The following is a 23,450-nucleotide window of genomic DNA, read 5'->3' as shown; positions in this document are numbered from 1 at the left end:
TTTTACAGACCGGAAAACTGAGTCCCATAGAGGGAACAACAACAATTGCAACAATGGGGCCCTTCACAGGTGTGGATGGCTAAGCGCTTTACATACACCATTTCCTAAATCCTCGCGACGACCCCTGGAGGTAGCTAACGTTTCCATTTCTCAGATGCACACCTCGAGGCTCAGACCAGGGTAGACACGGCGACAGGATCACACAGCCACAGGCTGCAAGCTATCACCAGGGCTCTGGGCTTCAGTCCCGGTTCCTACCGTACCTCTCCCTCACCTGTCCTCTCACCCCCACCTGCCTCCCTGCCACCCGCAAATTGGAGGGTGCACCCTCTGAGTGCACTAGCTCTGGCGGCGGGTGGATTGGTTTCTCCCCTTTATCCCGCTGAAAATATTTTTTGCGTCAGAAGCCAGTTGTGTTATGCTTTGCGGGAAGGGGGTCCCTCGGGTAGCTCCCTTCGTCCCATCCGTCCCCCAGCCGCGCTCTCGGGCGGGGGAAGTTGCGGGTACCGCTTTAAAAATCCCAGCCTGGGCAAAACTTTGATGATAAATCAAGCGGCAGATCCCTCCGCCGCCGCCTCCTCTGGGCGGGCGGGAGGAGTGGGAGGGAGGGGGTGCGGCGGCGGCGGCGCCGAGCGGAGTGGCCTTCCGCGGAAGGGAAGAGTCCCGCAGTCGGAGGCGACCGGCTGGGCGTGCGCTCGCTGTCCGCATCCGGGGCTGGGCCGGGGCCCGGCGAGGGCTGGGGCCGGGGCCGGGCCAGGTTCAGCTGGCGAGGAGCAGCGACCGGAGTCGGGCAGCCAGGCCGCACCGGGCAGGGACCGGCGGGCGCAGGGTCTGCAGTCTGCTGAGCCCCGATGTAAGGCGGCGGCGCCCCCGGCCCGAGCGAGCACCATGGGGGCCCCGCTCGCCTTGGCGCTGGGCGCCCTCCACTACCTGGCACTTTTCCTGCAACTCGGCGGAGCCACGCGGCCCGCCGGCCACGCGCCCTGGGACAACCACGTCTCCGGTCACGGTGAGTTCGGTCGCCGACCCCGCGGACTTCCCACCAAACCCCACCCGGGTTGCCCGGCTCCAACTTAGCGGTCCCCAGGCTCGAACCTGCGCTGGCAGAGGCAAGAGTCCTGGGGCGCCCCCTGTCGGGTCCAGTGAGCCACCCCGGCACCCTGGCGATCCCGCGGAGGAGAGAATCCGCTGTCACGGAGCCCCGCTTACCCACACACAGACACTCGCGTGGACACACAGCTCCGCGACCACACAGCTGCCCACAGCCACGGGCACACTCAGAGCCATACTCGCTGCTTCCTCACACAATTCCTCTCCTCACGCATCTCCAGGCACCTCAGAACCCCTTCCTCACTCACAAACACTCGCACTTCACGGCCACTACAGACACACACCAGGCACCCAGGCTGGAGGGCTCACCCCCTGCCGACTGGCACTCAGGCGCATACACTCTGCACAACTCTTGCCCATCCGCCCACCTGCAGACACACTGGCAAATACACACATACTTGTGAAGACTCTTTGCTCGCCCACCCCTCTCTGCCCATCTACTGCCCCTCTGTGGGTTTAACCCCACAGCTGCCCTTGTTCTCTCCCTCTCCACAGCTGCTCCCTAAGTCATGGGCCAAAGTCCTAGGGAACAGAAGACCCTGCTTCTTGAGAACTGGTAGCCTGGGGCTGCAGACACCCCTGGCAGGTGGGTGGACCGAAGGCTTGGGGGGAGCCCCACAAAGACGAAGAAGCTGGAATAGTTGGGATTGTTGCTTCCAGTCAACAGGGAGGTCGGGGAGGCAGGAATGCCAGGAGCTTTGTCTACCTCTAGGGGTGGGCAAGAAGCCCGTGCCAACCTTCCGAGGGCCATCTACCCTCATCCTCAGTCCGAGGACTGAAATGTGGGAAATCTCAACTCCACTGCTGTGGGAGCGGGGAGCAAGCATGCATTCCCAGCCCTGGTTGCCTGAGTGTGGAAGCTCCTGTTAGCCCCAGAGGAGCTCAAGTTGGCAACAGAGTTGGATTGTCTGAGACTGACTTTTGTGGGGGTTCCTATGCTGTCATGGGGAACAGGCGTAGATGAAAATGGAGACCCTTCCTCCAGCCATCTGTGCCTGCAGGGGTTCCCTGTGTGGTGGGGAAGGCTGCAGCACCAGTGCTGGGCACTTTCTGCCCGACTCGGGGGAGGTTTGCACAAAGGACAGAACTGGGTGGTTTATTCTGATGGGAAAGAGTAAGCGCTGGGGGTTGGGGGGTTGGGAGGGGAGGAAGATGAGCAGATAATCAGAGACGGCTTCATGGGGAGTGACGTGTGAGGGGGGTTGCTTCAGGCGGTAGGGGAGCTCCCAAAACCCTTCTCAGGTTCTCTGCTTTGGGGGAACCACGACTTACTGCCTTACCACGTTTGACAGTAACTGCTCTGCGTATCGTTTATTCCTACCCCTCATGTAATTTCTACCAACCTGGCTGGTAAATAGGGGAAAGGTTATTTTGAGCCTCAATGTCCAGATGGAGAAAGGGGAGCTCAGAGAGGTCAAGGGACTTGTCCAAGGTCACACAGTGAGAGGCTGAACTGGCACTGGCCCTAGGGTCTCTCGGACAAAGATAGTGATTTTTCCAGGACACGTTCATCCGGCTGTTAGAGTCTCTGCCACTCAAGGCAAACTGGGAATTCCTTCCTCTGCTCTCCTCCTCTGGCAGCTCAGTTCCTTGGCACAGTTGAAACTCACACGAGGAAGGTTTTCCAAAGAAGAGCTTTCCTGAGTCTTGTCCCTGGAGAAACCTGAGGTTAACCCTCACCCTGTTCCTGGAGCCCCAGGCCCCAAGGATTTGGGTGCCGCTCTACCATTCTGGGGCCCGAAAAGGAAGCAGGACCTGCCCTTTGTGCGGCAGGCTCTGCCTTTCTCCTGGTGCCAGGCATGCTTAGGGGCACAGCTCAGCCCTGGAGAGGTCCAGACAAGGCCCAGAGGAGGGCTCGGTGGAGAGGAGACAGCTCCGACCGGGAGCCTCGCTCCTCTCACTGATTCCCCGCGTGACTCTGGGCAAGTGAGTTACCCCGCTGGGGCTCCCCGTGACCCTCAAGAAATGAAGCGGCTGGGCTGCTCTACAGGGACCAGGCTGCCTTCCCCCAACAATGCCAGGTTCAAAGTCACCAAGCAGTGGCCGCCCTGTGCCGGGCCCAGCGCAGCCACCACAGGAAGGGTTGGAGCCACTCACTTAATCACAAAAAGAAACTGTTATTAATGATAGTGAGACGCGGCGAATAAGTGGGTCATGTCTAATAAGCCATTTGTGTTCAGGAGGAGAATACCAATTTGATAAAAGCTGTGTGTGCTGAAAAAGCCCAGAAATTGCTGTTTAGCAGATTGGAGCCTGATCGTTTCATTATTCTAGGCTCCGCGTGGCCTGAGCTGATTCAGGAAATGTGGCCAGGTTAGGGAGGTGGCTCTGTGTCTGGGATGGGAGTGGGGGCCTAAAAGTGGGACCTACTGACCCCAACCACTTGCTGGGACCCACCTCTCCAGCTCCATCTGAGCCCAGCCCAGCCGCCAGGCTCACACCATCACCCACCCGCCCCAGGCTCGTCAGAGGAAGAGCTCGCGGTCAGATGGGTCTGCAAGGACATCTGTCTTGCTTCCCGTCCCCTGCCACCTCCACTCAGCCCACTTCACGGAGGGCTTCTGAAAGGCTTCTGAAAGGCTTGAAGAATGAGTGGGGCCTGAATGGTGACCAGCTCCTAGGGAGGCGTGAGGAGTTGGGAGTGTTGATGGTCAGTGTATGTGCCTAGTAGGTTCGCACATGGCAGCAGTTTTGAATTGTCAGCTAGGACAATCCAGAAAGGATTAGCTCGTCGCCGTGAGCACAGCGGAGGTCGGGGGAAAGGGAGATGCCATTTCTGAAATGCCTACTGTCAGAGTTGACTTACTAAGACTGACATTATTTGAGACTCAAGTCCGGCAAAGCTGGCGTTGGACATAAGAGGAAACCAAGGTGCAGAGCGGGCAAATGACTTGCCCAAGGTCACTGAGTGTGCGCTGGGAGCTGGAGACCTGAGCTAGAAGGAAGGTTGCCTGGCAGCTCTGGGCCTCCCTCCTCCAGAACAGCCTCGAGGTAGGCGTGTCTGGCCAAACTTCCTCTGTGCCGCCCATCCAAGCACATCCCCTTCCAGCTTCTCAGGTGGGTTCCGCTGAGAGGAATCAGTGGCCCGGAAGGTAACAGGAACTTGCTGGGGTTACATGGCAGCCGGGCTGGGCTTCTTCAGTGTCCTTTCCAGTTCTCACCTAGGGCAGACATCTGGAAGGCAGGGTCCTTGCAGGCCTTCTGACTTGGGATCACTTGAGGGTATGAGTTGAAAAGCAGGTCCTGGGGTCCCCCATCTCCACTGGCCAAAGTGACCCATATTTTAATAAGCCCCTCTGATGCTTCTCATGCAGCCTGGAGTTAGGGAGCCTTAAGTATTCACCCAAACCTGATGAGACGTGGGGACGAAAAACTGTGCGCTGGTGATTTGTTTAGTTTTGCGAGTGCAGGAGAGGTCCAGTCTAGAGCCCTAAGTGGACTCTGAGAGGAGCCCCAGGGAGCCTTATACTGCAGTGAGCATCTCTCCTCCCACCTCTGCCTTGCCACACACACAAACACACACACACACACCCCTGGGCCAGCACCTTCAATTATTAATACACCCAATGCAGACAAAGATCCTGGCTTGGTCTGGCGCTTTGTCCATTGAGTGCTTCACTGTCCTGAGCTTCTCTCTGTTGCCAGGAGGGAGCAGTGGGGTGCTGGGGGAGGGGCAGGGGCCGCCAGGCTATTTGGCAAACAGCCTGTGCACTGAAAAATGATTCTGGCTTTCTCTAGTTCCTTACCGAACTGGTGGTATCTCGACATCAATAAGCTGGCTGGTTTGGTGGCTGGGAGACAGAGAAAATTGAGTGCTGTCTTCCGAAGGTTATGATGTTAAAAATGTGCTTGCCGTTGTCTCGGGTATTGGTGATTATTCTATCAATTATGCCTGTAAACACCCCGCCCAAGGCTGAGGGCTTCCCTGCCTCCTGTGGGGAACTGGCCCTCACAAGCCGTTTTCCCCAAGTCCTTCACACCAATTGGTTTTGACACCTTGCCTGTCAGCGGCTCCCTGGGCCTTTTCCCCAAGCGCAGGAAGGGGCTGTGGGCGCCCAGCAGGACTGGGAATTCTGCTCATTGCCAAGGTGACATAGGAGTGTTGTGGGGCGTCTCCAGGCACACAAGAGGGCAGGGTCAGGGCCACGGGAAAGTGCCCCCCCCCAGCTGCCAGGGCAGGAGATGCAGCTCCCTGCCGGCCCCCCAGGCTCAGACCCAGCCAGGGAAGCCCCCCTCACAGAGGGAAGACTCAGGGCAAGGGGTCGTTGCTCCAAATTGCTGAGGAGGTGAGGGCTTGCCTTTTGGGATCACCTCATCCAACTCTGTACAAACAAATCCACGGGAGCCAATGTCTTACTGCGTGTGACGCGAGGGCCTCAGCTGGCCTCAGATGGTCGCACTGAATCCTGAAAGATTCCAAGTGGAGGGGACACTCCGTGCCTGGTGTATGGCCGAAGAGACCGAGGTTAGAGGGTTACCCATAGTCCTACACCAAACGTTGGGGCCTGAATTTGAAGCTGGCAGTTGGTGCAGGGCCCATGCACACAGGCTGTTGATGTCCAGAGTAGAAGGGAGAGGCCCAAGGTCACCAGATTGGCACGAGTTGGGAGGAGGTGGCTACCCCCTCATTCCACACTAGGCGTAGCAGTGGAAGCTACCCCGAGACCAGAACCCTGCCTCTGTGACCTCCCAAGTCCCTCCCGGGTTGGAGATCAAATGAGTGGGGAGAGGCAGGACCAGGTGCATGCAGTGACCTGGGCCTCCCCACAAGGGGTCAGTGTGAGGAAGAGGAGGGCTTGGTGGTGGCATGAAGCAAGCTGACTTCCTGGTGCTCAGCCATGACCTTGGACTTTAGGGATGGGAATCAGCTGTTGATGGCATTGATGGCCTCTCAAGCCCAAAGGGAGCTGGGCACATGGGTTCCTTTCCAGGCACTCCCGCCCTTGTAATGACCAGGGGCTTCCGGGCATGGATGGGGCCCATTCCTTGGGGTCCCGGCACCCACCACAATGCCCAGCACAGGGAGGTGGTAGGGAGTGAACAAGTAGGTGGTGAAGAGAACAATGTAGAGTCTGAGTCCAAATTCTTAAACTTTTGCTCATTCTAAAGAATTAGTTTTGAACATGCATGTAATTTTAATTGCATTTAAATCCATGTTTTGAGTAGAAAAATCACAAATGTGGAGTCCTTCCTCATTCCTGTGACCACAAGGACCCTCAGGAGTGGGTAAGGGTGATTTCACCTTGCAGTGGGTGGGTCCACCCCATACAGGGTACATCTGAGATGCTATAGCCCAGAAGGTAATGGGGTCCCCTGCAGGTAATGGGGTCCCGTGAAGGTAATGGGGTCCCCTGCAGGTCATGGGGCCCCCGTGTGTCCTCCTCTCCCAGGTCCTGACAGAAATCTTCCATCACAAAAAGAAGCAGTGTTCTCACTGGGGGAAGAAACCTACCCCTCTACCAGCTGGTGACCCCAGCTCCTACTGCTGCAGAAAAAGGAGGTGCAGTTGGAGAGCTGGAGGGCTGCCTGCTACGCCCCTCCCCTCCAAGCCAGCAGAGGGGCCTCAGGAGCTCACCATTCCCAGTTGAAACCTTTCTTTAAAGTGCCCCATGGCCTTCGGCAACAGGGTCCTACCTGAGAGATGATTTCAAAAAGAACAGCCAAGCCTCTTACAGTTTAATAGTTATGTATTTATTTTAATGTGAATTAGAAAAAAAAAAAAACAACCAGCACATCAAAACTGTAATTTCACAGATATGATTGTTTGGGATGAGACTAATGGGGGATAGTAAGAAGAGTGGGTTAGGTTATAGACAAGCAGAAGGATGCAGCAGTGGGGTGTGCGCAGCGCCTTGGGTGGGGGTGACCGGGCTTGGGGGCACGCTGGCTCACAGGCCGCCTCAGGCCCTGTGCTCCTCACACTGGGCGCTCCCGCCTCGCAGGGGCCCCAGCCCTCGCTGGGTGCATGCTCATTCATTCTCGGTCCATTCATGACCATCAGTTGAACAACTGCTGTGCACCAGGCAGGCTCTTCAAGCCCCTGGGGACAGATCAGTGAAGAAGACAGATAAGGTTCCTGCTCAGACAACTAAACCTATAAAAATATAGAAGTATGAATTGCGATAAGAGGTGAGAAGCAGGGGTGGCACTCAGCCCAGAGGAGGGCACTGGTTCAGGAGGCAGTGACGGTTCCTGGGGTGATCTCAGAGAGGACACAAGGTAGGCCCACTGGTTTTAGTTGGAGATATTATAAAGGGGACTCCCGCCCTTTTTCTCAAAACAGCAAAGACTAGCGACGCAGGCAAGGAAGTCAGAACGCAGTGAATGTGCATGAAGATCGGTCACACAGCAGTCGGCGGGAGTGCGGGACGGCCAGGAAGCAGAATGCCACCCTGGGGTGCCTGGTCCCACAGCTAGCATGGCAGACGGGGCCTTCGCTGTCATTGGTGTCGAGGGTGGGGCAGGTACTCCTCTGTAACTCTAAGTCTGAGTTAAAGTGCCAGAGTTGGGGGTGGGGGAAGTAGATCCCCTTCCCCTGCCTGGTTGGGTGACTTATCAGGGCCCTGCCTATCCCTGGGCCTCAGTTTCCCCACTTGAACCATGGTGAATCCACTTAAGCTCTGAGCCCCTAGAATTCTCCCATCTGTCTCCCCCCAAGCCCTGCCCTTTGTCCTCTAGCAGGCAGGTAGGCACGGAGCCCAGGAGACCATGGAGGGGTCCATCCAGCATATGCTGCTTCCCTCACCCGCCTGTGTTTTCAGGGGTCCTTGAGCCCAAACACTCCCCAGGGTTCATCAGCCCTTTCCTCTCATTCCTCCTCATTCAGTCCTCACGTCCTACCTGAGGAGGGCGCTCCCATCTCACAGACAAGGACACACAGCTGTCCGATGGCACAGACAGACTTGACGCGCCCTGACGCGCCCCTCCCCAGCCCTGAAGCAGCACAGCTGGAGTCTTAGCTCCCACCCTCACCCCCCAGCTCACCTGGCTGCCAGAGAGGTGGATGTGTTCCGTGGCGGTGACCTGACTTCATCAGCTGCTCTCAGGGTCCGTGATGTAAAGTGCCGAGGTCACCTGGGTCTGGCTGGAAGAACACCTGGGTGTCTCGGCTCCTGGGCCCAAGTCCATCGCCGTCAGAGGGGCATTGTGGGAGTCTGGGGCATGCATGTGACCTCGGTGTCCTGCCTGGCTTCACAGGGCTGGTGATGTTTCCCCCTGTGTGTCTAGGGTGAGAGATTTGGGTGTCGAGCACGTGGGCAGGATCCTGGATAGTCCTTTGGTGTCCTGCCTAAGGTGCCAGCTGGTAGCCCCTGCCCCATATCCCTGCTTCTGTGCCAGCCTCCTTGGCCTCCCTGCTAGATGATGCCCATGGGAAGCAAGGCTGGGAGCGTCTAGAAGGGTCAGCCAGAGCTGGGAGGCTTCCTGGCTCAGACCTGTCAATCAGTGCAGGGTCCGGAAGTGCCCGTCTGTGGCAGGGCCCTGCCTGCCTGCCTCTCGGCACCTTTCACTGGACATTCCTGTCCCTGGTCTGCCTCTAGATCGCTCAGTGTCCCTTCTTTCGCTCTGTATCTTAGTCTTTGTCCTTCTCCACCTTGTTTTGTCCCTTCCTCTGTGTCTGCGGTGACCATCTGCCCACCTGGGTCCTCCCTCCTGTCCGTAAGCACACACACATACTCCTCTCTCCGGATGGCATCTCAGGGTCGCACGCACAGATGTTCCTTTTATCACGACACCCGCAGAGCAGGCACCCAAGAAATGTCCAATGAATGAGAGAGTGAATAAATGAATGACCAAGTGCTAATGCCACCAGGGGCAGGGAGCTTGTCTAGACTAGTGGTTCCTAGTTTTTTGGGAAAGTTGCAAACCTACTGTGAATCTGAAGAAAACTGGATCGTTTACTCAGGAAAAGGCCTCATTGTTTTGCCTCATGTCAGAGGTTTTGGAGAGACCTCAAAAGCCCAGCGGTGGCACTCAGGGGAGGCAGCTCTCGTTTCACCAGGGAGGAAACTGAGGCCAGACAGCAGCTAGGACTGGTCCCAGGACACATGGCAGTGTGCCCAGAGCTGGTGTGGAGCTGAGGCCTTCCCTTCCCCTGTTCTCCAGTGACCTGGGGAGGCCTCTGGAAAGCAGCTTTCTCCTTTTCCCCCAGCAAGCCTTTGGTGAGTGTCTTCAGGGGCGGGCCTGGCAGAGCAGCAGTGGACAGTAAGCCAGCGATGAGAGCCACGCACCGGAGGAGGCCCCTGGAGGTTCCCAGGGCCCTGCGGTCAGAGAAGGCTTCCTGGGGGAAGGAGGCCTCGCTCTGGCCCGTGGAAGCGAGGACTGAGAGGGGACGCCGGAGGCCAGCAGAGGTCTTGCCTGGCTGCCTGGGCCCTCCTGGGGTTGATTTCCAAATGAGCGGTGTCTGTGTGTCTGGAAAACCCTGGCTGCAGGGCTTGCAGTGACCCTGAGGGCAGGGATGGCCCTGGAAGTTTCCCAAAGGGGAGGGCACAGAGTGGCTGTGGAAAGCGGAGCCAGCAGGACTCAGAGGCAAAGGGGAAAGGGCTGAGCGTGTGGGATTGTTGGATGCTGGGTGAGTGCAGTGTCGAAGGCTGAAGGAAATGCGGGCCCTGAAAGAGAGGGGGCTGGGGCATGTACCCGCTCAGCAAGCCTCTGTGCACACGCGCGTGGGTGCGTTTTTCTTGCGTGCACGCGTGCGCACACCCACTGGCTTCCTTTCCGGTCCTTGCATACACCAAGCTCTTCTCCTCACCTGTTCCCAAGCCATTTCCTCCACCTGGAAGGCTCTCTCCTTCATGCGCCAGCCCATGGAGGCCCCTGACCTGCCGTGAGAGCTCTCGAGGCTCACCCCAGCAGGCACCAGTGTGCCCATCTTCAGAGGGGGGATCTGAGACATGTGGGCTGGGGCCCACACCTCATTCACAGCAAGGTAGCAGAGCCTCAACTTTGTTCCCTGACCCTCCCCCACCAGCCTGCCAGGTGTAGGGCATCTCTTGGGGTCGTCTTTTGGGGTCCTCTCTTGGGGTCGGGGATCTTGACTGAAACCTCTTTATTACAGCCCCCGGGCTTGGTTCCTGGCTGAAGGCATTAAGACTGGAGCAGCCGGTAGGGTGTCTGTTTTGCTTTGTGAGGCTTTAAAAAAATCGTTTCCGGCCTCGGAGGCGGCAGCAATTACGGGCAGCTCGCTGGGGAGCTGTTGCCGCCTGTCATCGGCCCCAGGAAAGGGTCCCTAATGGAGGCCTGGCGGCCAGAGCACATGGTAGTGGAAATAGCGCTCAAAACAAAGCCACGCTAATGGTCTCCCTGCAGCCAGAGGAGGGTGTGAGGGCAGGCTGGCTGACAGCTGATGGTAAGGTCTGTGGGGCTGGGGCCCCGTGACTGGCCAGCTGGTCTTATGCCCACAGCAGAGCCCCCAGTTGAGGTCCCTGAACTCCAGTGAGGTGCAGGGAGCTCCCAGCACCCAGGAGCCTCTGCATCCTCCTGTTAAATTCCCTCCCAGGCAGAGGGAGTAGCAAGAACAAAGGCCCTGGGGTAGGGCAGACCTCTCTCAGAGCCGCTGGTTCTAGAATAGTGCAGTGATCGCAAAGGCCAGACTGAGCTTAGCCAGTCTTCAGTGAGGCATTAGGGGGTGGGAGCTTTGGGGAGGGAGGGCCTGGAGCAAGACCCCCACCCCCATGGTGTCATCAGCATCATAATAATGCTCTCTGGAGCTCACTGTGTGCCAGCCTTACAGGAATTGGTCCCTTTGAGGCCCCCCCCACCTTTTTACAGGTGAGGAACCAGGCTGAGACGTGCCCACTACAGGGAAATATAGTTGCTGTCCGCAGCTGGTGCAGTCTGGGCCCAGAGCCCACGAGGTACTGCAGCACCCCCTGGTTCCTGAACACCACAGGCGGGGGCTGTGTCCCCTGTGGGCTGGGGGTGGTTGGGGGGCAGCTGGGCCACGCTGCCCTCTGCTTCTGCCCACTGGGAGCCTGCAAGAAGCCCTGCTCTGCAGCATCCCTGGGGTCTGCCTCAGCCCCCACTGTTAGTCTGAGCACCTGCCTTGGGTGCCCTTGCCTCTGGCTCTCCCTTTCTGCTCTGGCCCCTTGGGCCTGGCCCCCTCCCTCCACCCTGGCCTCTTCCCACATTTCTCACTTCTTCTCCTCGGTGGGTCTGGGCCTGCCCTTTGTGGGGACCTGGGACAACCGGTCGCTATGTGGCAGCTGAACCTCCCTTTGCTCCCTGCATATGCCCCCAACCCCGCCCTGGACAGGCAGCAGGAATAATCACTCAGACTCTGGGGCTCAAACCCTGGCCCCGTCAACCTCTCTGCATCTCACTAGTCGCTGCGTGCAGAAGGTGCGGTTCGCAGGACGCGCAGGTGAGGAGGGGATGTGGACCACACGTCAGGGTGGCCGTCCTCTCCAGGACCCTGCATGTCCCCGCCTTGCTCCTTCCCAAACACTTTCGCTCCCCGTGGCCCGCCTAGTAGGAAGAGGAGGCGGGAATTCCACAGAGCACATCTCCGCTCCCACAGTCCTGCACATGCCAGACACTTGCATTCTCCTTGAGGCTCCCTGGATTGGCAAACCCACTGCTGTCTCCCTCCATGTGCAGGGGGGGCCTTGGCAGCCGCCCGCCCCCAGCCCCAGCCCCACCTGGCTGGGGACCTGGGCCCCTCCCCACCCACTCTGTGCCTCAGTTTCCTCACTTGCACGAAGAGGAGAATGATAGTGGCAACTTCCCAGGTGGCTTTGGGAATTCAGTGAGATGTTTTATTTTATTCAAGAAACACCTCTCTAAACAGGAATGAAATCTGATATGTGCTTGAATGTGAATGAACCTTGAAAACATTATGCTAAGTGAAAAACGTCCATCCCCAAAGACCACATATTGTATTATTCCATTTATATGAAATATCCAGAGTAGGCAAATCCATAGAAACAGAACACTGATTGGTGGTTGCCAGGATGGGTCGGGATGGGGAGTGACTGCTTCATGGGTATTTCCTCTTGGGCTGATGAAAATGTTTTGGGACAAGATCAAGGTGGTAGTTGTGCAATAATGCAAATGCATTAAATGCCACTAAATTGTTCCGTTTAAAATGGCTAATTTATGATATGTGAATTTTATTTCAGTTAAAACAAACTATATAAATAAAAAGGAAGCCCCTCGATAACACACACTCAGTGCCAGGCAGTCTGCTCTGTGGGTGGAATTTCATCCTCAGCAGCCCTAAGGGGTAGCTCATGTTACCCCCATTTTACAGATGAGGAAACTGAGCACGGTGTCACCAGCCTTAGCACAAGCGAAGACAATACTATTGCCATTGTTATCGGATGGGGCAGCCCACATCCCACTCAGGGGCCCCAGGATGGGAGTGTGCTCTTGAGTGTGCTGAAAACGCAGCAGTGAGTGGAAGTACCAGGCACTCTTGGGTGTTGAGTTCTGTGTCCTGCACCCCAAAACAGGCTTTTCACCTATATTGGCTCATTAAGTCCCCCAAATAAATTTTATTTTTAAGAATTCTTTTTTAAAGATTTTATTTACTTATGCATACAGAACTGGGGTACAGAACAGCGGTGTAGGGGGGTGAGAGGATTCACCAGAGACAGAGTGGGGAGCAGAACAGGCCAACTGATGAAGTACACCGCTGAGGGGAGCAGCAGGAGGGTCAGGAGAGGTCTCCAGTGCCATGTGGATCACCTCCAGGGCAGGCGGGGGTCGAACTCATGCAGAAGTGGCTGTGGCCAGCTTTGCAGTGCTATTCTCCAACCTGCTGTGCCACCAGGGAGGGCCCAAATAAGTTGTTTTTTTTTTTTTAAGATTTATTTGTGCATATGGAACTGGGGTACAGGCCAGAGGTATAGAGGTGGTGAGAGGATTCACCAGAGACAGAGTGGGGAGCAGATCAGGAAGATCGGGGAAGTACACTGCTGAGTCTGCTGTGCCCTGTGGATCACCCCCAGGGCAGGCGGGGATAGAACTAGTGCTGAAGCGGCTTTAGCTTCTCAGTGCTGTGCTCTAACCCGCCGCGCCACCAGGGAGGGCCCAAAAACGTTTTTTAACTATGCCACATGTGGGAATAGAAAGTCAGACAAGAGCAGCGACTCGCACCCACCACGCAGCTCATCAGGCCCCAGGTCGGGGGAGCTGCCCCTGGCACCCTCGCACCCTCTAGCGTAAACAGCCCCTGCTTGCTCCCGCCCCTCTGTCCTCCTGAGCCCCTCCCGCCTTAGCTGGGGTCCCTGGAGCCGGAGGCCGAGGGAGAATGGATCAGACTGGCGGCCTGATGGGGCTTTCCCTCGCGAGTGGAAGCAGCTCCCCACGCAGCAACATTTCCTTGGTGTTATCGTTTCACTCAAGATTCACGCAGCGTGTATCCGCCTCCACAATATATTCATACTTGTTTTAATGCGGAAATCATGTTGGGGGAGGAGGTTGATCCTGCGAGGTCCTGCCCTGGGTTGAGCAGCGTTTGAGTCTGCGGCTCCAGCTCCGGGAACCTCGTGGCGGTGAGCCAGAGCCAGCCGGAGGCTGCCGGGGCGTCAGGGGGCGCTAGGGGGCGCTGAAGGCCCAGGGGCAGGAGGGCGGCCATCCAGGGCCCCTGCAGGCAGGAAGCGGACGAGAGCTGGGCCAGCGGACCAGGGGCCAACCGAGGCCAGAGCTGGGGAGGCGGGAGGTGGCCACAGGGTGCTGCCGCCACAGTGGGACCCTCAGGGCAGGGAAAGTCTCTGCCTGGTGCTGTTCCGAGTTCACCTGACCGGTACCTGTCCTCCTCCTTACGAGGAAGAGGAGGTTGGGGCTCGTGTTCTCCAGCCAGCAGCCTTCCTTGACTGGAATTTACGAGCATTGTTTGGTTTTCATAGTGTTTATTTTTACAGTTACCCTCTATTTATGGCAAGTGATGCTGATTTTTCATTTATGGCAGTAATAAAAGTCTCCTTTTAAGCTGAATTTATTTAAGTAAAAAGGGAAAGATGCTTTGAAAATAAATATTAAGTAAATAATAGTGCAGGTGGTACAAGGCTCTTGCAGGAATGGTAGAGATGGACCCCAAAAGGCTGGACTTGGGGGTCTTTCCGTTCTATCTTTCTTCCATCTGACATCCTCCCCTCACTCCCCCTCTCCATTCAAACTCTGGCTGTCAAGTCCAGCCACGCACCTGACAGTTTGGCTGGCCATCTCCTCGTCTCCTCGGCTGCACCCTTGTGGACCAGCTGGGCCCGGTACCAGGTGGCTGTGAGAGTCATGCGGTGGAAGGGGCCAGCCGTTGGGCTCCGACTGCTTAGGGCCTCCCTGGCTGCCTGTGTGCATATTGTCTTTCCTGACCCTGCTGCCACGGACCCAGTGCCCACAGCACTTCCAGTCTGGCACCTAGTAGGTGTCCAGGGGATGAACAAATGAGCGATCTTTATTTCTCTTTCTTGCAGCTCCTCTCGTAAGTCCTCTGAGTATTGTCTTATCTTTTCCTCCATCCATCCAGCCAACCCTGCCCATTCAACACAGGCCTAACAGCACCTCTGTGCGCCTGCGCCTCGCTGGATAGTATGGGGCCCCGCCCTGGGCGCTCCTAGGCTGGAGACAGACACCTGGATGTGTGTCTCTAACACACTCCAGTGGGGCAGTGAGACTGTCCGGGGGCCCGGAAGACTGGGGGGGGTGCACCTGGGGCCAGGTTCCAGGAACTCTGGCAGGCAGTGCCCCCAGGGGCCCATGGGAGGGGTCAGCAGGGGCCAGGGCTCTGGATGCCCAGCCTGGGAGCCTGGCTTTGGCCCTCAGGGCTGGCAGCTTCCCACTGGGACACCCCAAGCACGAAGGCTTCCTGGAGCTTGCAGATGGCCCGGAGCAGGGAGGTTGGCAGCCTTCCTCTGCCTTCTGCCAGGGCCCTGTGTGTGTGTCTTGTTTAATAAAGGCAGCGTGCGTGCCGAACACCTACATGCTTGGCATCACTCTAGCTGTCGGGGTACGGCAGTAAACAAATGGACCCAAATCTTCCGCCTCTAAGGAACTTACACTCGTGTGGGAAGGTGGACAGTAAATGGGGTCTGTAGTGAGAATTAATGTCACGGTAAGTAGGAAGGACAGCACATGGGAAGACTCCAAAGGTGACTCAGGAGCTAAGACCCGAAAGCGGTAGGAATGTCGGGGTGGGAGCTTCCCAGGCACAAGTCCAGGGAAATTTTTGGTGTGTGATGACTATCCCTGGGGGCCATGGGGGGAAAGTGGGTAACGTGCACAACATAAAATGTAGCCTCTTGTCCATTTTGAAATGTACAGTTCAGCGGCGTCAAATATACCCAGGTTGCTGTGCAGCAAATCACCAGTGTCCGTTTCCGGAAATTTTTCATCATCTCATAGTGAAGCTGTCCATTAAACAGCCACTCCCCCAGATGGCCCACCCCCACCATGGTGACCACCGTTCTCTCTCTGACTTTGAGGAGTGTAGATACCTCAGAGAAGCGGAACCTGCCTTGAGCACTATCCCACGTATGGAGAGACCAATTTGTGTATCCATCCATTTTTTGGAGGTTTTGGGGCAAGCTGGGACTCTATGCCAGAGAGGGGCATGGGCTGGGGATGCCCAAGGGGCTCCTCCCCTTTGCCTCTCCTAGCTCTAGCTCTGCCTTGGTTTCCCTGACTCAGACTTGCCCCAGCCACCAGGGCTGGCTCTCACTCTGGCAGGACTGATGGGCCTGCCATTCCTAGAAGGCTTCTTGGAGGAGGCGGCCTCAAGTCAGAGATTGGAAGGTTGCACGGGTAGGAAGATTGTTCAGAGGGAGAAAGGGAATTTGGAATTGAACTGAAGAGTCTGGGTTGGGGAGTCTCAGCTCAGATACAGAGAACGATGTCTTTGTTAGACAAGCTCCCTGGGGGCCTCTTGAGGCTCCCTCCCTGGCTGCTGACTTCAGGGAGGTGGGGAGCAGATGAGGAAGGAGAAGAGGAGCTGGATGAAAGCTTTCAGGGCCCAGGCACAAGAGAAATAAAAGATGTTATATCCATGGCATAGTCTAATGAGGCAATAAGGAAGCAGTTTTAAACTCTTCCTGGAGGTGATAGAATTTGGGGCTGAGTGAGGGAAGGGAGAGCTATTTGTTGAGTACCTACTGTCGTCAGGCATAAGCCACGTAATGCCTCGTGTAATCCTCCTTTTCTTTTCTGAAAAAGAAACTGAGGCTGAGAAAGGTAAAGGGACTTGTCCAGACTCCACAGCTTGGGAGTGGAGGAAACAGGATTCAAGCCCAGGTCTGTACGCAAAGCTCTAGAGGTGTGTGCTGGGCTAGAAGGCTGGACAGGATCTTCAGGTCATCTCTGCGTTCTCAGAAACCAGATGCACTGACTTAGGCCAGGTTCATGAAGCTGTTTCCTAGAGATGAGGCCCGGATAACCGGGCCTGGGGTTAATTAAAACATCACTCCCCAATTAAAAGTAGAAAAGAAGGAGCTGTTACATTCAATCAAGCCCCTTTCTCCTTCTCCCGCAGAATCCTAATTTGTGGACAAGGGTTTTAATTGTCTTCCCAGTGAGCCCAGCCCCTCACAGGCCCTGGGGCTGCAGAACACAATTGCATCCCTCTCAAAAATCTGTATTATACCAGCCTCCCTGGGGACTGGCTGTGAGGAGTTACCTGAGCAGGGAGGGAGGACTCAGGGACGGGGAGGAGTCAAAGAGAAGAAGAGGTTTTAAGTCTCCAATTTAGCAGAGACGCTGATGGAAACTGGGAATCTGGTGGCTAAAGGGAAGCGGTGGAGGGTCTGAGAAGAGGAACAAGTTCTTCATGTTACAGACCCGCACTCTAGAAGCCTCTAACACATCCAGATGTCACTGCTTCTCACTGTGCGACCTTGGCTAAGTCCTTAACTTCTCTGAACCTCAGCTTCCCCATCTGAAAAATGAGGACACTGATGATCATACCTACCCCTTAACATCGGAGTGGAGACGTGAGAAAATGCACCTGAAGAGGCTTGGTGCCTGGCACAAACCAAGCAATCTTTTCCTGAGATGATCATTGTATCATCAGCAAAATGGGTGTGAATTAGCTTCCAGTTCTGGTGTGGGTGTGGTCCTCAGTCAGTGTCAGAGAGGGAGCGAGGGCCTCTTACCTGTCTGAGCTGCTGCTTACCTTCAGTGGAGATAGGAGGAGCTGAGGGCACCGTCTCTGGAGGTGTGCAGAGGTGCAGAACTCGTGGGCAACTATACCTGTAGATCAGACCCAGGCCTGGCAGGGGCTGTTGGGCCCCTGGTTCTTGGTCACACCGCTGGTCAGACCTGGGTTCAAAACTTAGCTGTGCATGGGTCTTGGGCAAGTCACGTCGCCCTTCTGAGCCTCATTTGCCTCGCCCACCAAATGGGAGTGAGTGGCCTGGAGACAGGTCTGCACAGAACCAGGCATGTAGTAGATGCTTAATAAATGGTGTGCAAATTTTTTTTTAAAGCGGTCTGGATTTCCCTCCTCCCTGCCTGGCTCCCACCTGCCCCCCTCACCCCCCACATTTGCTCTCCTTGCCTCACTGGTCAGTTCCCATGCATCCTGCAGGACCTAGCTGACATGTCACCTTCCCCTCGTGAAAGTGAAGGTGACCTTTCCCTTCCTCCAGCGCAAAGAATGGCCCACTGGATGTACGGCACTTTCTCCCTCAGGTGGTCAGAGCTGGTGGGGCTCTGGGACCATCAGGACTAACCCCTGTGGAGCAGAAGAACAAGCTGAGGCCCAGAGAGGGATAGCGATTTTCCCAAAGTCACACAGCATGGCCGTTGCCATCCCTGGCTCCAGTCCTGTATTCCAGGGCCTGCCCACATACACGCTTCTCCCCTGGAGGCCTCCAGGGAGGGGCTGGGGCTGAGGCAGCCTTCAAGCTGTTGCCTGTGAACAAGGAGACTCAGATATTCCTGCAAAGCCCCAGAACCTCGAGTTCCCTGGTCCTACAGTCGCACTGCCCCTTCACCACCAAGCTGAAAGCCCTCATTAATGATTTTTACATGTTGAAATACTGTTTCTTGATATCACAGGTTAAATTAAAAAATTAAAATTAATTTCTCCTGTTAAATTTTTTGGTTTCCCTTTATTTAACGCAGCTACTAGAAAATTGGAAATTCTGAATGTGCCTATCCATGTGGCTCAAGTTCTACCTCTGGGGCACAGCACCCTCTAGATGACCACTGTTGGGGTTCTAGCGGAGAGGTGGCTGTGGGGGGTCCCTCCAGGCTGTTTAAGGGTGAGAGGTACTGACTGAGGATTCAGAGCTGGAACCTGACCTTGCTGACCCTTGGATGTGATGCAACCCCAGACCAGACACTGCCCTCTCTGAAATCTGATTCTGCATCAATAAAAAGAGCCCTTTGGCCCTAGTCGGGGTTTTCAGTCGCTAAAGCAGCAGGGGGAGGCAGAACAAAAGGGTTGGAAGAGTATTCTGGAAGCCCAACCCACAGGGTGCCCTGCAGGCTGAATACGGGGTGTAAGAACAAAAAGGAGGGGTGAAAGACAGCTGTAAAGTTTTTGGCCTGAGCATTCAGAATGCAGAGTGGGGAGTCCCTTCCCTCGGGGAGCTGGTTTCTCTCCTGCCTGGAGGAATAAGCAGTCCCCACTTCAGATCCCTGCGAGAAGGCTCCTCTCACACTGCCCGTGTGTGTCCAATAATTCTGACAACATTCATTTCTCTTTAACAGGCTTTGTTTGTGTAGCAGCAGCCAGCTCCTCCCAAGCCTCCAGGAAGCATCTCATTAACCTTTGACTTTGGGGATCAGGGATATTACAGTCTTTCTCTCAGTCCAGAAAGAGGTTGCCGCAAAGCTCCCCGGGGAACCCTGTGTGTACAGCAGAAAAAATCAGAAGCTTCCAGATGGAGGCATTTGTCGACCACATCCCCCAAACCCTCAGTGTCCTGGGAGGGAAGAGGCAGGGGAGCCCAGCCTAGGGGCTTCCAGCACAGAGCTGCCCCGAGTTGAACGGGGACAGGGGGGCACAGAGAGGCTGGAAGGCTGAGTGCATCTCCCTGGGTGTGGGGGCGCCTCAGTAGGCTGCAGCAGTACAGGGGGGCACAGGGCTTGGGGCGACTGATGGACACATTCCCTGGGTGACCTGCATGTTGCCAGGTATCTTTCCAGGGTGAGATAATTGCTCCTGAGAAGAGGGAAGAATTCTAATTACATCTCAGGGTGTTTGTTTGGAGGGAGAGAGACAGAACATATGGTGGGGAGGGGCCTTGAGCCATAGGGAGGAGGGATTTGTTTCTTCATTTACCTGGTGGGTGGGGTGGGGCTGCTGCCGGCCCAGGGGCAGCAACTGCCCTGGGCTTTGAAGAGGGATCTGGGCCCTGCAGGGTGGGGCCTGGGAAGCAGGTCTGGGAACCCCGGGAGAGAGAATGTTCCAGCAGTTAGACATGCAGGAGCTGTGCAGCTCTGGGTCCCTGCTGTCATGGAGCCAGGACAGGTGCTGCCGGAGTTACAGATGGGCAGCAGCCACGGTGGGGTCAGGGACGCCTCTCTGACCTGCTAAGGTTGAGAGACTTGTCCAGCAAGTCAGGACCAAGGGAAGAGCATTCAAGGGTATGAAAACAGCAGGGCAAAATGAGGCAGGAAAGGAGAGGCTGAAGGACAGAGGAGGCCAGGGGCAGTGATAGGGGGATGCCCCTCCACCCCCACCCCAGGGAGTTGGTCCTTCTTATAGTGAGGAAGGAGCCAGGGAGAGTTCTGGGCAGGGGGGGGGGCCGGGTCTGGGTGGGTTTCTGGTACTGCCTGCTGTGTTCTGAAGGTGGGAAAAATCCAGAAGGCAAACTGGGTGGGGCAGCTGGAAGAATTGATGAGAGGGGGCAGCTTCCGCCTGACTGTTCCTCCCCTCCTCTTCTCCACTGCTTCCCCATGAGTCTCCTAAGGGCCACGGACTCCGGGAGAGAGGCCCCATCGTGGGGGGACACTCAGGGCCCTGTACCTGCTTCTTCATCCCGATGGGCTGCCAGCCACAGCTGTACACCCCTTCCTGGCCCCACTGAGCTTCCCAGATGCCCCCCGGCCCTGAAGCCAGCCCACTCCTGCCGTCAGGCCTGGCTGCTCTCACTTTCTCCACCTCTCCCTCACCCATCTGTGCCCAGTGGCCCTGCTGTTTCCTGAGCCTCCGCTACTGCTCCCCGTTTCTCTGCACAGCCCTGTTCACAGAGACGCCCCATGACATGACGGCGCGGACGGGCGAGGACGTGGAGATGGCCTGCTCCTTCCGCGGCAGCGGCTCCCCCTCCTACTCGCTGGAGATCCAGTGGTGGTACCTGCGGACCCGCAGGGACTGGACCGACAAGCAGACGTGGGCCTCGAACCAGGTTTGGCCCCGGGGAGGCGAATTTGGCGGGGACCCTGGCCCTGGGGAGGGTGTCTGCAGGCCCCAGCTCTGTCCCCGCTGCACCCAGCTCCTTCCTTCCTTCTTCCTGAAATGGAGACTTATGTTGGGGGGGGACATGGCGGTCAGTAGAAGCAGAGGACAGCTGAGCATGTAGGGTGTCGCCCCATCAGAAGGGCACTCCAAGGAGCGCAGAGGCCCACTCTTTGGTGGACAAGTGGGGGAGCCGAGACCAGAGGGACAGCAGCTGGCCGGCCCCAGGTTGCACGGCAAGGCCAGCTCCTGACTCGCCTTCCACCACCTCTGCAAGCTGCACGAGCAGCGGGTTCGTGAAGGACCTGCAGCCCGGGCGGCATTGTTGCGGGCTGTCTCCAGCGTGCACGCGCACACGGATGGCACACACATTCACCGCTCACACACACCCTCGTCAGTGCATACCGGAGGGACACCTGCTGGCTGTCCATGGGCGTCCCCCACCCTGGCCAACAGCCTCACTGCCCACCGCCAGTCCTGGCGACTCTGCAGAGGGTTTTCTCCAGACATGGAACCTGCCCCCCACCTCCCATGGAGGAGAGTTGGAGGATAAGTACCCTGATCCCTGGCCCCTAGCTGGAGGGCTTCCTGCACCCTCGCCTGAGTGTCCTTCAGGAGTGGCCACCAGTGGCCACCATGGAAACCGACTTGGAAACAGACCCTTACGGACTCCCTTCCCCTCTTCCCTCACTCATCCACTCCTGCTGAAGTTTCCTCCCACGTCCCTGCTTGCACTCGAATCTTTGTCTCATGGTCTGCTGCTGGGGCATGCAGCTAGACACTGGTTTTGACACCTGTGTGTAGACAGCTGAAGCCCAAGCACGCGCTGTGCCCGCCCCTTCACACCCGCACACGGCACGTTCCCACATGCCCATGAAGCGCCCGCTCACAAGTTCAGGCGTGTTAACCTCTCTTGTTCCTGGGGTGTCTAGTCCCCAGCACATCAGCCGCCCCCCCCCCCGTGTCTTAGAGGACCCCAGAGGTCTGAGAGAGCCCTTCCTGAGCAGGTACTTGACACTGGGGGCCTCGGGACCAGCTTCCAGAAGGGTGTGGGTGGGGCACGTGGGCGGACCCCAACAGCATCTGCCACAAACAAACACACACTTGTGTGACGCCACATTCACAGCAGAGCACGTAGACACACTGAGAGCACACACCTTTCCACCGGTTCACACCCGCCCACCCCATACCTGCCAGGACGCCCTCCTGGGTACCTGCATTGCACACGTGCGTCCGGCTGCCAGACACCTCCTCTGTCTTCCTGAGCTCGGCCTCCCCTCTGACCCCCGAGTGGACGCAGAGCTGAGGGACCCCCAGCTCCAGACCCGGTGGCTCCAGAGCGAGAATCTCAGCTGTGGTCGGAGTCCTCACCCCACATGCTAACGCCTTGTCTGCTCTCTCTGCCCGCCCCACTCCCAACAGCTAAAAGCATCTCAGCAGGAAGACGCAGGAAAGGACGCGACCAAAATAAGTGTGAGTTTTGATAATGACTTCTTGCAAGGGCTCTAATGGAGGACACAGCTGTCATTTTTTTTTTTTTTTTTTTAAGTCCGGTGAGGTAGGGAGCTTGGGCAAGAAGATGGAGGAGGAGAAAAAAAGGAGGGGGAAAAAAATGGCCCTGCTCTGTTTTTTAAAAGCTAGGGATTTTTCAAGTTCATTGAATGACAGGCACAAAAAATGACAGCAGGAGAGGAGATGCATTCTCTCTGTCCGGGCCAAGGCTGTGTTTGTCCTGATGCGTGCCTGCCGCAGCAGCATTTTTTATTTGGGGAACCCACAGGGTCTAGCGTGAGTCAGCTGGCTTTTTCCCTGCCCGTCTTGACTGGCTGAGGCAGGATCTCACGGTCACCCCGGGGTGAGCCTGGAGGGGAGCCGCAGCTGAAGGCCTTCAGGCTGACCAGGCCTTCTTGAGTGCTGACATATTGTATCACTGCTGCAACTCGAAGGGGAAGGGCCGAGCATGTGCCCATTTCACAGGTGAGGCCACTGAGGCTTGAAGGGTTAAATACCTGCGGGAGCTTGTGCTTGGCTGACCTACGAGCTCTTTATGGCTGGGCTTGGTGGGAGCCCAGGATGGGTGGAAGATGGTTTTTGTGGGAGGTGGCATCCAAAGTTGGGCCTAAAAAAAGGGCCTAAAAACGGCTCTGGGCTTGAGGAGGGAGCGGAGGGAAGAGCACAACAGACAGTGCTCCCCTCCTGGGGACTGGGTGGCCATGGCGAGCTGCATTTGTGGCTGGGGAGAGAGGCTGGACCTCTTCCAGGGACACGCTGCAAAAGGAAGGGGCCCACAGGAGTATGGGTGTGTGTGGGAGGGGGTTGGGGGTGGGGCTTCAAAATTACTCTTTTCTGCTGCTTCTTCTACAACTTTCCTAAGTCTTCTGGGGTAGCTTGAGACCCTAAATCCCATGAGACGCAGAGGCACAGAAGAGCTTCTGTAAAAGTGGGCACAGGCGGGCATGGAGGTGTAGTGCTGGGTATTGGGGAACAGGGGAGCCAGGGAAGAAGCTTTTGGGCCACTCAAGCAAGAAGCGGGAAGATGAGAGAACGGGGGTGGGGGGGGCGGGGGGAGCTTCAAAGCGTCATTTGAACCATCCATCTCGGGGCCTTTCTGAGTTGGGGGTCTGGAAATTCAGCCGTTTCTAACAGGTCCTCGCCCCCCCACCCCATCTTGCCCAAACACCCAGCAGTTAAACCAGGACAGATAGAGAGATCTGTGTGTGCTAAAACACCCTGTTCATTGCAACTCTCTCTCCTATGATTTTATTTGGGGTTTAAGGCAAAGGAGAGAATCATCTAATTGACTTAGAGGATTAGAATTGAAGCTGCTGGGCCCCACGTGAGGGGAATGTGAAGATGCTAATTAGTTAAATGAAATAAATGCGCTCAGCATGATTGCACAGTTGCCCCCAGCCCCACAACTCCTCCACCAGCTGGGGCTCCGGGAGCTGGCTGGGAAGCCCAGACAGGCATAGACTCATCTCCCAGTGCAGACAGCACCCCA

The 23,450-nt window shown here is 56.6% G+C and overlaps 1 protein-coding gene across 1 annotated transcript in view; it reads left to right on the top strand.

Annotated features, from left to right (window-relative positions):
- The first annotated feature begins 655 nt into the window (after positions 1-655).
- VSTM2L (V-set and transmembrane domain containing 2 like) overlaps positions 656-23,450 on the top strand; it is a 32,240-nt gene continuing 9,445 nt past the window's right edge. Inside the window, exons 1-3 of the mRNA XM_004687200.2 lie at positions 656-1,009; positions 20,230-20,399; positions 21,872-21,922. Coding sequence (XP_004687257.1) covers positions 889-1,009; positions 20,230-20,399; positions 21,872-21,922 — 342 coding nt within the window. The 5' untranslated portion in view covers positions 656-888. The remainder of the gene's footprint in view (positions 1,010-20,229; positions 20,400-21,871; positions 21,923-23,450) is intronic.

The sequence above is a fragment of the Condylura cristata genome, unplaced genomic scaffold (genome assembly GCF_000260355.1).
Source record: "Condylura cristata isolate star-nosed mole 26May11 unplaced genomic scaffold, ConCri1.0 scaffold00022, whole genome shotgun sequence".
Taxonomy (NCBI): domain Eukaryota; kingdom Metazoa; phylum Chordata; class Mammalia; order Eulipotyphla; family Talpidae; genus Condylura; species Condylura cristata.
The sequence above is the reverse complement of the archived record's forward strand: the minus strand, read 5'-3'. Positions and strand labels throughout refer to the sequence as shown.